Genomic DNA, 13375 nt, shown 5'->3' with positions numbered 1-13375 from the left:
GGCCTACACGCTCGGAAGACAAAGCGGAGCAAGGCTCATAAGTAAGCACTCTGGCCAAAGGAACGGAAGACGAGCGTCGATTTGGCCTGGCTGACGGTTGATAGACCTCAAGTGACGACGGCGACGATATTTCCTTGGAGTCAAGCTCGATTGCCTCCCGAGACTCAATCGTGGTGGACCTTCCAGTAGTATGTGACGCTGTTGACGAGCTACAAGCACGTGGACTTGCAGCGATACGATTGTTGCTGGGTGAACGGAACCCTTGAGACGTTCTGGGACGCGAGTAGTTCTCTTTGAAACTTCTGGAAGGTTGGTACACGTCGAGTGGCTTTGAAGACCGCATTTCGAAATGTCGTGGGGTATGGTTGAGGAAAGAGCCTTTGCGTCTTCGTTGGCACCCAGACTCGTCTATAAAGTGCACCGGTGATGACAAGCCATAGCCAGTCGGTGGAGTCCCTGCAGTGGTCGGCGGGGTGTTTTCGTCCTGCGTCGAGGCCGTTGAATTGCGCTTGAGCGACTCGGACGACACGCTTGTGTTCATCTTACACGTCTCTCCCAACGCCCCAGTATATTCAAGAACACTCCATCTGGTATTCCCGAACATTGGAAACGAGTTCAAGAGATTTTCTGTCGAAGACGACATCATGACTGCAATCTGGCTGCTAGGTACCCTTAAAGCCGACTTGGGAACCACAGTCCTCATTCAAACCCGATGCCTAAACGTGAGCTGTAAGTACTGCTTAGCAGGGAAAGCTGGCTCAGATTGTGGTACAGCCAGGAGATGGGTAACTCAGCAGACGCAGTAGTGTTGTATCTCACGAAGACCGCTGCTTGTTGGCTGTAACCCAAAGCAGGGGTAGGTGGAGGGTTGGCTTCGGTGATTGGCAGAGGCGACGTGGAATTGGCCTTAGTGTCTAGGAAGTATGGCGACCGGCAGCTTTCTTCGCGCCTAAGCTTGCTGCAGATAAGACAGTTTCTCAAATTCGACAGGAGGAAAGTGATGTGGTGTAATCAGGGGCGGATCTGAGTGTAGGGATCACTTCTCGAGCTCGTGATGCCGTGAGGTGAGCAACGTGACACTACAGCGTATTGACAGCGAAGCCGGTAGCCGACAATGAGGTCGCATAGATCGGGAGATGTCTTTGCCCTGGCAAGGTCAAGATGATAGGAGTAGCATTTGAAAGTAGTGGAATCTCCGCGACGCAAAGGATGTTTGCAACCGAGGAGCACAAACTTTAATTGTTTGCCCACAAAACATTTCAGAAATCGCCGCGGAACTCAAGCTGCAAGCCAGCCACGATCTGAAGAATGTGTCGCTCGCCGATGACGATAACTGGGCGCATCGCTCTGTAGTACGAGTGCACGATGGTGATTGGTGGCGATGTAGTACAGGTAGAGATTGAGGGCAGTGCGGCTTGCTTGATCCGGCGACGAGGGGAGCGCCTTGCTGATATCGCGCTTTGATGCATTGAGGCATATGCCGATGCAGAATGATCCGCGACAAGGGACTGTCGATTTTTGCTTGAATGATGTGGAGTGCAGAATCCAATAATTGAGAATGGGCGGTGTGCGTCACGGTGGTACATGAACGCCTGACTAGCCAGAGGAAGTCGTGGCCCTCACGCACTTGCGATGCTGCGACCACGCATAGTCGTGATCAATGCACTGCGCTCAGATGTCTAGAAGACGCCGAACTGCACGCTCTAGGCTATAACACGCTTTGGATATTCCCCGACGTCGGGAAAGACGTACGGTAGTTCACACTCAACGCGATTCAGTTCACGGCACGCGCGTCGATCATTACCTGCCAGATCTCAGCCACAGAGCGCCCCTTTAGGCCTCGTGGCCGATCTTCATCTAATACGATATCAGGGCATATGGCCCCAGGAAGTAATAATGTCGGATAGCTACATACACAGGAACGCGACAGAACGCCAGACAATGCTGATCAAAGTGTCCGCCACGCCAAATGATGCCACATACTACTAGAAGTAGCTGTTGCCAAATCATATACATAAGGAAATCATGCTGCTCCAGCAGCTCCGATTGGCCAGATAATGTACAATCAGCCATTCTTTGGCTTCTTATTCTTGATAAAAGGGTTTGGTGGTTCGCGAGGTCGTCTGCGGATCTTGGGCTTTGCCATCGACATGCCGCCAATGACATCCCCCGGCGGAGGAGCGACCGCGCCATGCGTTCCGTTACTCGTCTCTCCACTGGGCGTTGAGCTCTTGCGTTGGGCATCGGCCATGCCAGCCGGCGTTGATCGCCCACTGCCACCATTCATAGTATTGGAGGCAGAGTCAGACGGAGCGTCTTCCATCTCGGCGTCGCTACTCTCGTGCTTGGTTACGCCTGCGTCGTTGCTGTCTTGAAACTTGCGCTTCTCGTGATGTACCAGTGTTCGTTCGTTCTTTATCTCCGACTTGATCTCTTGTTTGATAGCCTTAGGCGCTGATTCTGAAGAGGTACTCGACTGATTGCTGGCTGCCCTGCTCATGGGCTCTGGGTTTACTTCCAATTTGACCTCTGGTGTGGGACGATTAGGTTGCACGTAACCCTCCTTTGGTGCCGGGAACTTGCTAGAATGCTGGTTCAGCATCTTTGGCACATCTTGAGCGGAAAACCGCTTCCTCTCTTTGGCGTCTAGTATAAGCTTCTCCCAGAATGGTCCACGCATGAGCGAACTGGAGTTACCCAACACCCACAGAGACGATTTGGCACGCGTGAGACCGACGTTCATACGACGGATGTCCTGGAGGAAACCAACACCACCTGACGGAGAGGCTCGTACACAGGAGAAGATAATGATCTCGCTTTCACGGCCTTGGAAAGCATCGGTAGTGTTGAAGTCGATATCTTCGATGATGTTCTGACCGTATGCGTTCATGAAACGCTGTTTGAGTTCGCGCAGCTGGCTCTTGTACGGTGTGATAATGCCAATCTTTCCCTTGAAGTCATAATCAGGATAGTCGGAAGTGACTCGTTTGTACAATTGCATCGCGACATTGATTTCGGCAATGTTGATAAGCGAATGGCCCTTCGGAGCAGCTTGGTGCTGACCCTGGACATCGAAGAAGCGGTAAGGTCCGAGCAGCATACTCTGATGCCAGGGTTGCTTGCGCAGGGCGGCCATATCGCCACCGTCCAAGAGTCGGCCGTCGTAGAACGTTCGACTGGGGAACAAGCTGATCTCCGGGTGCATACGATACTGGGTGTCTAGTAGATGCACGTCGTCTGGGTGGTTCTTTTGCATGCGAACGAACAAACTCTGTTCGTATTGAAACTTGGCCGCCTTCTTCGAGAAGACTGTTGGAGGCAATTGCTTCGGATCTCCGACCAAGATACACTTGGCGCAACCATACTTGAGGGGGATAAGAGCGCTCATCTCAACACACTGCGCAGCCTCATCCACAATAACAGTTTCGAACTCAATGCTCAGACCCTGGAACATTTCGTGTCCAGAGCCGCTGAGTGTTGCGCAAATGACGTGTGCGTCGTTCAAGACTGCTTCCTGTGCTCGTCGTCGGTTCAGGTCTGCGTTACGGCCGGCGAGCTTTTCGTCATCTTTGACATTGTCAATCTTTGTACCCAGGGCCGTCTTCCGCCTGCGCAACGCGTTGATATCGTCGTCTAGCTTGCTCGCAGCTTCGCCTTTGACCTCCCCAGTATCTCGTTGCTGGTAGGCCTGCTTCAATTGATCGGAGATTTGCTTGTGTTCCTGGAAGAGCTTTTGCGTCGCTTCTCGGTCGTTGCCGTTCGATGGATCTACACCTAGTCGCTTGTTGACAAGCTCTTCTAGCGTCACATCCTGTACACTGGCTTTGATAGCGTCGCCACGACCTAGGCGCACGATATTGAGTTTGCGCGACTCGCCGCTGAGGGTCTTGATGCCGTTCTTGAAACGCATGACCAACTCATCGACGGCCGCGTTACTCGGCGCGCAGACAAGCAATTTCTTCGAAGCAGCATCTGAACGTTGCTGGCCTGGAATAGCGATGGCGGTGCCGCGGTTGCGAAGACTGTCGCTGAGAATCGCTCCAACGATGGCTGTAATTGTTTTGGTCTTTCCAGAACCGGGTGGTCTGCAGTCTTGTTAGTATAGTAATCGCCGACACGCGGATGTTGGATTTACCCTTGAATCAACGTGAACGCATCATTATCGATGGCAGACTTAATGGCCTTCGCCTGCGCCGGGTTCACGTCGTAGTTGGAAATGAGCGGCTGGATCTGGCTATCCTTGTAGGTCAAAAGCGGAGAGGGCTTCGCGCGGATGATCTCGTCACACAGATCATAGTACTGAAGACCTTTCAGCGCACCGTATTCGCGCTCTAGAGAAGTAATCGATTCGAGTTTGAAGCCGAGGATAGTGTTGTTCGGCTGCAGTGAGGTTGACAGAGGATTGCCTGGTACGACCCGGTACGAAACTTCGATGTGCTGTTGCTTCCTCTTCACGCGGAATACCCTGGCAAGACATGTGGGCTCATTCGCAGAGGGCGACTTGGTCCGCGAGAAGAGTATGATGTCTCCTTCAGAAATGAAGACTTCCTTGTTCTCAACGTGGGTCATAGTGCTACCAACTTCCTGGAACATGTCGACAGCAGCTCGCGACGTAATTCTGATTTCGAATGGCTTGGACTGGTTCTCTTCACGAGCCTTGACGAAACCTTGCCATGCCTCCAGAGTCAAAAGAGGCTCGAACGTGTTCTGGTAATCATTAGGTGTACGGAAAGTACTGAGAACCTTAGAGTACTGGTCTTCCCTAGACTTGGGCGGGAAGTCGCCTTCGTGGAAGTAGTTCCAGCCGAGGATAGTACGGTGCAGACTGCTGAGATCAGGCGCCAGACGAGCACGCATGTCTTTGGCAGAACGCTGAGCTCTCTTCTTCTTCGTCGGCATCTGAATCTTGACTTCGTTGACAATATTCGTCTTCGGTCCAGTTTTGACCTTAGTCTTCTTGATGCCAAACAAATCCTCATCGATGTCACCGTCTGAGTCGGATGATTCATCAGAAGAATGCATCAAGCCCTCTCCCTTCGCAGCTTGATCTTTGCCTAGGACACCTAAACCTTCGAGGCCAGAGCCGGCTTCGGCGGTGAGACCTGAAGCGCCCCGGGCTGCCTTTGCCTTAGCGATCGCAGCAGCTTTCTCTTGTTCGCGCTTTAGTTTTTCGGCCTGCCGCTTGCGCTTGAACTCTTCCTGGGTATTCTTCTTATTGTCGTTGAGAGCTTTCTGTTGCGCAGCCTTCGCTTCGGCGGCTCTCATCTGCTCACGTCGCTCCTGGAACTTACTAGACCCGGAAGTCATGCTGGCCAACAACTTAGCTTTAGCATCTGCCGTAGACTGTGCCGTTCCAGGAGCCATCCATTTGCTGATAGAGGCTTGCTTGGGTTGCGCGGGCTCTTCCTCCTTTACGAGCGGGCGGCCCAGATGCTCTTCCAGCGCTTGCTGCAGCTCGGCCTGTTGCGTCTGACTCAGCTTCGCGCGGACGTCTCCTGAGAGAACTCGTTCCATGTACGAGAGCGCATCGGGGTCGATCTCGATAGACACACGATGTAGACGAACAAGAAGCTTGCTAATCAAAGTGACGGATTTACTAGACAGAAACTCGTCACGAAGTCGAAGCCATTTTGCCAGACCTTCCATCGCGTTTGCAGGCCGAGCAAGCAGCTCTTTGAGTAACGCTGTTTTTGATGTTGCCTCTTCTTCATCGCCGGTAGGTGGTTTCAGCGCAGTTGCAAAGATGCTGCATTGGTCGAACAGAGCATCGGCAAATTGCATAGTGTCTCGGCAAAAGTCCATCATCATGTGTTTGTCGTAGAAACCCAAGTTACTCCAGGCTTCAGTGGTGGCGAAGATCATCGTTAGTGAATCCCATAGGCTCTCCCATAGGTTCATTGTTGCTGCAGCGTCGTTGGAGTCGTATTCTCGGCCTCGCAAAATACCGTCTTGAGAGTTGCAAAGGATGTCAATAATGTCGGTACATGTCCGTATCATACTTGGTGCGGGAGCGAAGGCCTTCTTCAGCCGAACTTGTCGGACTGAGTCCGAGATGCCTCGAACAACGTGCCTATAATGGGCTCTCAAGATATGTTGCAGAGCTCCTCGGCGCTCTTCTTCCCCACTAATGACCTTCAGAAGCTCAATAGCGGAGTTGCGAGTGTCTTCCGTGGACGAAAACATTAGTGAGACGATGGCGCTTGCTGCAGGCTGTTGTCCGAACAAAGCTTGCAGTAATTTGGGGTCGAATTCTGACATTTTCTCCACAACATCGGTGACGGACTGAGAAAGTAGTCTGAAACGGTCGTTGAAGTGTCGTACCGTTTGGGGTACCTTGTCGACACCCGACTTCATCTGCAGTGTTTCGATGCCAATCAAGCCTCTCCCAGCTATCAGCAAATGCGTAGCAAGTTCTAAGCTATCGGGCCCTATTGCTCGTAGAACCGTTTTCCATAGTGGGCTTGATGGGGGCGTTTCGGTGGGCGATGGCCGCTGCGCAGAAATAAGCTGCCGCTCGATAATGAGAGACTGCGCTTCCAGCTTGAATGCATGCTCGATCACTGAGAGGGTTAGTTGCATATCCTCTTGGTTTTCCTTGTTTTGCTTGAAGGTTTTGAGGCTCGTGACGAGAGACTGTATGAAGGTCGATAGCAAATCCAGCATGCCGTTAACTGTTGGTTGGCCAACAAACTTGTCGATGGTCTTGCCTTCGCCCATCTTCCTGAAGGCGTAATCCAGTACTTTGAGGCCTTCCTTGTAGCAGTATGCTCTAGCCGCAGGGGGGTAGCGGTCGGACTGGCAGCGGCCAAGTAGCGCTTGTGCAAAAGGTCGTACAGACGGTCCAAGGTTGGATAGCTTGATAGAGTCGAGGAAGACGGGTATCCAGGCGAACGCAGCGTGAAGGTTGTTCATGTTCTGCTCATTTGCTTCCGCTGTTGCAAGGAGGAGCTGATTGAAGACAGGGCTATTAAACACCTGCTCTACCACTGTGGCAATGGAAGGGGTGACAGCATTCATGCCGTCCCAGTAGTCGATCGGTGACTTCTCCAGCAGCTGCTTCATGGTCGCAATCAGATCGAGGAAGCCCTCAGACTTCAGTGAGAGGTGATCAAGCATCAGTCGATAGAAGTCTCCATCGAGGCCCCGTAGAGAGTCCGTGATCAAGTCCCGGTCCATCTTTGCTACTATGAGCCGCATGCCGCCCCAGAAGAGCGGTACGATGGACAAGTCCAAGTTGCTCATCTGAACCTTCATCATGACACTCGTGACGTAATCCCGTACAGCCCAATCCCACTCCGACTTGAGCATGTTCCTCTTGAAAGTTGACCATGACTCCGTCGCCCACTTGTGCCGTCTGTCGACTCTGCTGAACAGGAATCTCGTCATAGCAGGCAGGTATGTCTGTACCTTTAATCGCTTTTTCGTCTGTACCATGTCGAATGGTGCGTCGAAGTGTCCCTGGAGGAGTTCCTCGTTTCGTATTAAGGCGTCGCAGCTGAGTGCTTCAAAGAAGCCGTATGTGCATTCGTTCGGTAACAGTCGGACTGAGCGCGTCTTCGGTTCGGCTTTGCTGAGTATGTCGTTGGCATCGTCCAAGCCCTTCTGTATGCGACCCAGGCATTGGTTGTCTACCACTTGTAAGAAATCACCAATGTTGTCCTCGTCGTAGGAGTCGATCAGCCGTGTTCGCCATTCCGCTCTGCTCTGGTGGAAGACCCTCACACAGACATCGCAGCTCTGCATGAGGCTGTTCAGCCGGCTGACTAGCCACTCCTTGTGCGGTGCTGCCTCCTCTCCGTCGAATGCCAGTATCTCGGTTGCCTTGAGCGCGGTCCATTTCCTGTCTTCGGCGGCTTCGAGCTTAAGCTTGCGGTTGGCGAGTTCGGTGGGATCGGTTTCGGGCGGGTATGCCGCAACGTCTTCGTCGTAGTAAACTGATCCGTCATCGCCGATTCGAGGGCAGAATAGATGTTGTTCTTCGGGTAGCTGTTGGAGCTCGCTGTGAGACACAGGGTTAGCCATGTCTGGCATGTGGATGCACCCGCTGGTAACGACAGGAGGGTGCGTGTGGCAATATTCCAGGCGGACCTGAAGCAATCGAGGTGATAGGGATGAGGCTTGGTAAGCATCAGTACTTACTCTATCTTCTCGAGGATTTCCGCCATGATGCCTCACCCAGGCCCTTTCTGCTTAGGACGGCGCCCCGCTTACAATCCCTCCGAGATGACGAAGCGCAGTTCAGCATTCACTGTCCTCAGAGCCTCGATGCGAGCACAACGGGCTACACTTGTGACTATCTAGGGGATGCTATCTATCCTGCAGGGTCCGTCGCGCCCGTTCAATGCCCGGCGCAGGTGGTTGTAGAAGGAGCGAAGGCGCGCAGGCAGTTGGGTGGTCTTATATCTGTCAAAGGAGCGTCAGTCGGAGAGCGTTTGCCGGGCTCCAAGGGGTGAGGGCGAGGTGAGGTTGCGGTGCGTTGGGCAGAAGAAAGGTACATCACAGACGTCAGTGCATCAGAGATTCCCCATGCAAACGCGACGCGGTCCACTAGCGCGGTCCACTTTCGCGTCCACGGGTCCGAATTGCCAAGCCTATTAACCTTCCTCTTTCATCCCCACAGCAACTTCAGGACGTCACGAAACTCGCATTTCTGGAGCTACGTCTATATCTACCGAACTTATGGTTGAGATGGTACCGTGGTTGCTGTTGAAAAACCGAAAAAATCGACCGAACCAGAGGACACTTGATCTATATGTAAAGTTGAGCCTGCAGGTCATTTCATACTGCGCCAGCCTTGGGCTTCTTAGCCTAGACATCCACGAGGCCGGCGCAGCCAGCACGATTCGAAACGCGGGTCAAAGACGATATTGTGGCCAATAGTCCTCGCGTCAAACGCCGGGACGGCAATAATTAAGTCATCACGCGTATAGCATTTCTGTGACGCGTGGGATGTCTTCAGGCGTTTGAAGCATCTAGCCTATACAGCTTCCACTTAGGCAATTGTCAATCCCCGGAGCCGAACTCACACCTCCATACTTCCTTTCGTAAGCTCCTACGATGGCAACAGTGGCATATAATCCCCACGCGCTGAAACTTCAGGTTATCGATAAAGCTATTAACTCGGTGGTAGCAAACATCACAGATCATGTTCGCCATTTCAATAGGTCTTGTATAAGGTATCAAGGATATGATCACTGTAAATTTTGTGCTGAGGAAGCTTATAACATTTCTCAAGATCACAACCGGGTCGAGCCAGCAAGAGCAACAAGACATACCACTGCAGCCAGGGACACGAAGGCATGGAAAGGAATGGTGGTTGAGAGACAAGTGCACGGTACACGTTATTGTCATTTTAAGCTCTATTTGAGTCCTTGCTTGAGTTTCAAGGCTTGGTCAAGACAGGGAGATCTACAAATTGAACGCTGTCAACGATGCCGAATACAAATACCCAGCATAGCCACGACGGAGCTGTTCTCGACATGCGCATCGAGTAAAATTTAGGATCTCTTGTAGTGGAGTATACCAGGCTTGGTTTGGACGTTCTTCATGGATCCAGTGAGCCTGTTAGCAGATGTGGGTACTCGGATCCCTATGATCAGACGCTGCACATCAGGAATGGCGGTGTTTCCACTAATATGAGGTCAATGAACTCTGGTGTCTTGATCGATGTTTGACATATACAAGCCAGAAAGCACGAGCTGTTTCGTGGAGATGGAACGACAGAGAACGGTCGAAGTTGGGTCGCGTTCTCTACCGGTTTCTCGACCATCAGTCGTAGAGAATTAAGATGAATCGCCGTTGTGTTATATGGAAACTGGCAAGAAGCCACCAGGAGCATATGACCAGATGTATAGTTAAGCTCGACTCAACTTATATACTTTAATTTCATGAAGTGTACTCTGAACGCGTCGTCAACGGCAAGTGCCAGAAATACAAGCTGTTGGCATTTTCAATCAAGACCCAAATTCCTACCGTCGAGGTAGAAAGAAATACACGTTGAACATACAAAAAACATCGCCGATCAATACCTATAACGTACCCTCCCTAAGAGCCGGCATTAGCTCTTCTAAACGCGGGGACCGCTCAAAGAAGTAAAGAGGCCATCTACGGGAAGACATCCGCACCCGGGAGGCGAAATGACGCGTCTAGTAGCACACAAGCAACCAACAGCCAGAATCAACGTTGAAAGAGTGTCCATCTGCGGCAGATACGCAAAGACAAGAAAATGATATGAAGTGGCCCCAGGAGGCCTACACAGGCGCTACACAATTGACATGGAGGCTAAGTGCTAGTTAGTTCCACCATGTCGACCCGACGTACAGAGGACAGCGTACAAAGCGTGAAGACTTCAGTCGCACTGCATCAATGCTGTGTCCATGACCCGGCGTAGGTATCCTTCGGCGGATTTCCGCGGTGCGGTCCGTAGTTGCAACCTTGCAGTGATTTTCAAGAGCCGCTGGCCGACTAAATTGGGATCAGCCCTATGACGACAGCTGTCAGTCTTTGAGGCCACCTGTATCTTGCGACAAACTTTCATCTCTCTCCTACGTAAAACACACATTCTCTTCTTGATGATGTCAATGTGAGAGCGATATCGGAATCGCACGACGTGTTATCAGTTACGCTCAGCGGCATCTCGAGAACATCTTCACACTCGCACAGCCTCATCCGCTCCACTGTGGCGCTCTTTGCATCTCATCAACAACCTCTTTCTAGGTACCCCAGCCCTCGAGATACTTCCGAAGGAGTAGGTGGCGTGCGCCTTTCGCATCCATCGGCTGGTTGTGTGCTACATGACTGCCACTTGGTACGACGTATTAGCCAGATGCCGCAGTCACGTAGTCATGCATTTGGAGGGTATTGCCGTGATGGTGACCGAGTGTCGTTTTGGCCAGTGGGTAAAGCAAACCTCGAGGTAGACGGTACCAGTGTTGCATTGGCTCTGCAAAGCCTCCCGGTACATCGAGTCCGAAGGACGTACGTGGTTCCACGTACATGGTGTGATCTAGGACGGCGCGCTAGGCGAGCATGGTCGTGCGATTGCGGATGTCACATTTCCTCGAGGGTGTTCTCGAGTCTCTAGTTCAGTCCAGCCGGTACGCGACAAGAGCCTTGCTCCCAGCTCCCAGCCGTTATCGAGCCGTCATCGGTGTCGCGCACGAGCCTGGGGTCAACGTTGCACATTGCTTTTCACTGCGAAACAAACGTTGCAGTCCAGTGGAGAGAGGTAATAGGGCATCTGAGAGGAGTTAAGTGATGCGTGTGGACGTTAGTTCTTGCACCGGTGAGCTAGACACGGCAGAGAAATCAAAACAGCGGGTAACGTGAGTTTTTGTAGAAATCACTTCAAGGAGTGGTTCCGCGGACACTTCAGGGTTTTGAGTTGTGGTGGCAAGCTTATTCTCCCAGAAAGGCAAGTTCGAGCGACGGAATAGGAAGCAATGCCCAGACCAGACTAAGCCCTCACGGATAGCGGCCCACGAGGCTAGCTTGGAGTGAATTAAGGTGCTGGATTGGACCGAGACTATGAGTAGAGTTATAGATCTGGTCTACACCGCGCCTGGTAAATGTGACAGGAGATGCTAGATATGTTGATCGAGAACAAACGACTGAGAATAAAGAAACCACAGACTGCGCCAATATCCACGTAAGACGTACAGTCGTCCGGAAGTGCAAGTGCATCCCCGCCAACATTGCGTGCCCACATCATATCTTCTCACTCGCTACACCGTCGCATGCGAACTCGCATGCATGCACCTGCGTCTTGGTCGTTGAGCGACACCGTGATTACTTTTGCCATTATGTGGGTATCCCTATCCAGTTACTATGCGCCTTCCGAGTAGTGACCTGCTACCAAAGTGGTAGAGTATGTGTGTATTACGTTTAACCCAGCTTCTGGTCCTGGGGGTAGTGGCCGCCAGGATGGCGGGGCATGCCTTGCTGCGCCATGGGGTACTGGTTTGATTGCTGTTGTTGTTGGAGATAGCTCTGGTAGTGCAGGGCAGCCTCGGGCGTCATGTAGGCTTGGGGCATGGGCTGGTTGTTGGGTGGCATTCCGCGTGGCTGACCAGGCGGCACTTGGGCGTGGTTGTCCTCTGGCGACTCGACAGTGTCATTGTCGACGCCATTCGCGTCGCCGCTTGACGGCTCAGGGGCGTTGAGACAGGCCTGGGCACGGTTAGTAAGGCAATGCGACAGGCGCGTGGGTGGTTGCAGCGTACCTGGATGAGGTTCTTGCCCTCGGGCTTGGTGACTAGCGGTTGCAGCTTGGGTGTGGTGAAGGTGTAGACGAGGCCAGTCTCGGAGACGACGAGCAGCAGCACTTGCGTGCCCGTCAGGACGGACAGTTCGTAGGCCTGGGGTGGAGGTTAGCGGAGCGCTCGGTGCAGGCAACGGTTTCAAGCGACGCGGGAGCAGATGCACCACACGATGCGCGCGACGGGGGCACCAACGTACCTTCTTCATGATGCCGGCCTTGCGCTTGGAGAAGGTGATGTGTCGACGCGACTTGTCCTGGATGAACTTGATCTCAATCTTTCTTCGCTCGCGGCCGGGCTTGTCATCGTCGTCGTCGTCGTCGTCGGCAGCGGCGCGCGCACGCTTGACGCCGCGGTTCTCCATGCCCATGGTGCCATTGCCGTCGTCGTGGACGGACGGCGACGCGTTCTGGTCGTGCTCGGTGATTTCGCTGGCCATGGTGGTGAGTCGCGACAAAGATTGGTTACCCGCAGTGTTTGGGGGACGAAGGCCCTAAGCTGAGTTGGGCCGAGTGTGGGGAGTTGGCAGGCGTTCTTGCGTGGTTTGGGCAGACGCGCAAAATGTTACAGAAGGAACTGCAGACAGCTTGAGTTGGGTTAGACTCTTAGGACGCCCTCAATAGGAAAAGGAAGCGCGGCCTGTTAAAAGATCGGGGCTGGTCCCTTTGATGGCGCAGCAGGAATGCAAGGAAAAGGTGCGCGGGGGAGGAAACGCTTGGTCGCACTGTGCTCGGTGGAAGGCACTAAATTGCTCGGGGGCCCGTGCTGCGCCAGTGGCTGGGGGGTGCTGGTCGAAGGGCTTGGTGCCGGGGAGCGTGACCTGGCGCGGCAGGCCTCGCAGGAGACGGAAAAGATACTGGCAACGTACCTGTTAGACGGCCTGGGGGATCAGGTGCGGCGAGTGCTTTGTTTTGGCGCGCCGTTGGGAGCGTGCAAAAAGAGGCAGCGGTGGTCTCGTGAACCCTGAGCTTGTGGAGCTTGGCGGGCACGCAGGGACAGACGGAGTGGTGCAGGTGTGTTATAGCCCGAGAGCTGTCTGAGGAAGGAAAGGGACGAACGGTATTGGGAATGAAACGGCGGGAGTGGTCAAGTATTTCTCTCGACGGCTGCTTTGGCTG

General features: G+C 53.1%; 2 protein-coding genes across 2 annotated transcripts; both read right to left on the bottom strand.

Moving 5' to 3' along the window:
* Nucleotides 1-2065: 2065 nt before the first annotated feature.
* Nucleotides 2066-8165, bottom strand: J4E79_002691 (uncharacterized protein; the record flags this gene model as incomplete). The annotated part of the gene is made up of 3 exons (XM_049351589.1): nucleotides 2066-4085; nucleotides 4136-7999; nucleotides 8140-8165. 3 exons carry the CDS (start codon nucleotides 8163-8165, stop codon nucleotides 2066-2068), a joined length of 5910 nt encoding a protein of 1969 aa, XP_049214227.1.
* A 3718-nt stretch (nucleotides 8166-11883) lies between these two features.
* On the bottom strand, nucleotides 11884-12696 carry J4E79_002690 (uncharacterized protein; the record flags this gene model as incomplete). The annotated part of the gene is made up of 3 exons (XM_049351588.1): nucleotides 11884-12168; nucleotides 12222-12356; nucleotides 12457-12696. The coding sequence occupies 3 exons, from the start codon at nucleotides 12694-12696 to the stop codon at nucleotides 11884-11886; spliced, it is 660 nt and encodes a 219-aa protein (XP_049214226.1).
* Between the last annotated feature and the right edge of the window lie 679 nt (nucleotides 12697-13375).

This window comes from Alternaria viburni, assembly GCF_023758015.1.
Source record: "Alternaria viburni strain BMP 2772 chromosome Unknown scaffold_4, whole genome shotgun sequence".
Classification (NCBI taxonomy): domain Eukaryota; kingdom Fungi; phylum Ascomycota; class Dothideomycetes; order Pleosporales; family Pleosporaceae; genus Alternaria; species Alternaria viburni.
The sequence above is the reverse complement of the archived record's forward strand: the minus strand, read 5'-3'. Positions and strand labels throughout refer to the sequence as shown.